The sequence below is a fragment of the Rhea americana genome, unplaced genomic scaffold (assembly GCF_003343005.1).
Source record: "Rhea americana isolate MKP2758 unplaced genomic scaffold, rheAme1 scaffold_189, whole genome shotgun sequence".
NCBI lineage: Eukaryota > Metazoa > Chordata > Aves > Rheiformes > Rheidae > Rhea > Rhea americana.
This window is the reverse complement of record NW_028186027.1, coordinates 995,541-997,620: the sequence shown is the minus strand read 5'-3', so window position 1 is coordinate 997,620 and position 2,080 is coordinate 995,541. Positions and strand designations below refer to the sequence as shown.

The 2,080-nt window shown below is 62.2% G+C and overlaps 1 protein-coding gene across 1 annotated transcript in view; it reads left to right on the top strand.

Annotated features, from left to right (window-relative positions):
- Window positions 1–2,073, top strand: part of TULP1 (TUB like protein 1) — a 5,632-nt gene extending 3,559 nt beyond the window's left edge. The window contains exon 10 of the mRNA XM_085302244.1: window positions 14–2,073. Coding sequence (XP_085158370.1) covers window positions 14–147 — 134 coding nt within the window. The 3' untranslated portion in view covers window positions 148–2,073. The remainder of the gene's footprint in view (window positions 1–13) is intronic.
- The last annotated feature ends 7 nt before the right edge of the window (window positions 2,074–2,080 follow it).

Genomic DNA, 2,080 nt, shown 5'->3' with positions numbered 1-2,080 from the left:
CCCCACCCCGCAGCCGACTACATCGTGATGCAGTTCGGGCGCGTGGCCGACGACGCCTTCACCATGGACTACAACTACCCGCTGTGCGCCGTGCAGGCCTTCGCCATCGCCCTCTCCAGCTTCGACGGCAAGCTGGCCTGCGAGTAGCGCCGGCGCCGGCAGGCTCCCGGCTCCGGCGGCTCGCGCTCCGCTCCCTCCTTCGCCCGGCCGAAGCGCCGGAGCGCGGCGCGGAGCTGCCCCGGCGCCTCCCCGCGCTGCCTCCGCCACCCTCTCCGCGCAAGCCCGSGAGAGCTCGCCGGCCTCGGGCGGGCAGCGGAGGCAGGCCCGGGGTATATTTAGCAGATGCGGCTGACTGTCATCCCGATTTCATCCCTTTGAGACGTTTCTTGGAACCAAATCCTGGAAACACGTCCTTTCCTCCTCCTTTTTTTTTTTTTTTTCTTTTTTTCCTTTCAGTTTTTTTTAGAGCCCGTTTTGTACTTGGTAGCGCACGCTTTGAGTAAGCAAGGGGTTTGGGTGGCATCCGCTGGTTCGTGCGTGGCCGCTGCCGGGCTCTGCCCAAGGTCAGGGACCGGCGGCACAGCCGGTGCCTGCGATATCCGGGCGAGAGATTTYGTTTCGGAGCCGTGGGTGCGTGCAACATTGCCGCTCGTAGCCCCAAAATAAGTCCAGGTGGAAGCCGGACCAGCGGGCCCCCACCTTGCTCCRGCGTGGTTTGCAACCGGCCTGCACCAAGGGTGCTCAGCCCACCGATGCCAGCCGGGTGYCCAGTTAGCTCTGACGTCCCTCACCCTGGCATCCCGGTGGGAATAACCACGCGTGCCAAGGAGCGCAACGTCCGTCTTTGCAAGGGAAGGCACATTATAAATCATTAGGACAGGCGAGATGCTGGAGCCCGGCGGGAGCTCGACAGGCTCCGAGCAGCCCCGTCCCCTCTTTTCCCTGCGCCATCCCCCGCCGCGGGGCGAGGAGCCGGCTGCCGGCCCCAAATCTCGGATGAGCTCAGTGTTGAGGGACGTAAGGACATCTCGAAGCATCCCAAAAGACAGGCCCTAGCTCCCTGCCGACGCTTCTCTTAACGTGCTGGGGACCCCTTCCCCGGACCGGTGTCCCCCGCTCCRGCAGACATCCGAGGCTCCCGAGCTGGTGCCGTGAAAGGAGACGGGAGCAGAAAGGCCGTGGGGCAGGAAGCCCATGAGACGGACRCGGTTGTGCAAGAGGGATGCTCGTCCTCGCCGGCCGGTGTCACAACGCCGCTGCCCCGCTGGGCAAATGGCAGAAAACTGCCCCAGCCCCGAAGACGGACGCGGGATTGTGCCAGTTTGGGCCGCCTCCGCTCGCTGCTGTGACTCAAGCTGCTCGGGTCAAGCTCCCCGGCGCCAGCAGGCTCTCCAGGACACGAGTTGACATCAAACAAACCTGGGGGTGGGACAAGGCTCTTGGCACCCCTCCCTTAACCCTGGGCCCGTGGGGACGTGACGGGGTCAGCATCACAGCTCTGGGGAGATGGTGGTCCTGTCCTGCGGCCTCGGGAAGGACACAGCTTGCAAGGACCCGGGGCGGCAGGCGCCAACYGTTGGCCAACATCTGCTCCGGTGGCTCCTGGTCTGCAATTCCTGACTTCAGACTTTGGCTGAGCCTTTTCCGAAAGCTGCGCTGATCCGGACTCCGTGATTCATGGTTGGGTTTTGGGCAGCTCGAAGCAGCCAGCCTTGTTGAAGCTGGAAAGTTGAGACCTCCGGACTGGGGAGGATTCACTCGAACGCCCCAAGGAGATCAGGACTTGCCCGGCTCGGAGCTAAATGGATAAACAGCCTCTGTGGTTTAAGGCCAGAATCTCCTGGTTAGGAAGGGCCAACAAATGGGGGAAAAGCAAGTGCTTTCAGCCAAATGCAGCCGGGAAGCACACATCTGTTTGGAATTGGGAAAAGATCAGCTAATGTTTGAGGGCTGTCTTCATTCGCACTTGTCCTGATTTCCTGTGCACTGGTGAAAGCAGAAACGCTGAAGCGCAGGGGAAGAGGAGGGTTTGGGCTCCAGGACACCTCGAGGTCTCTACAAGACCTGTGCGTACGTGGGG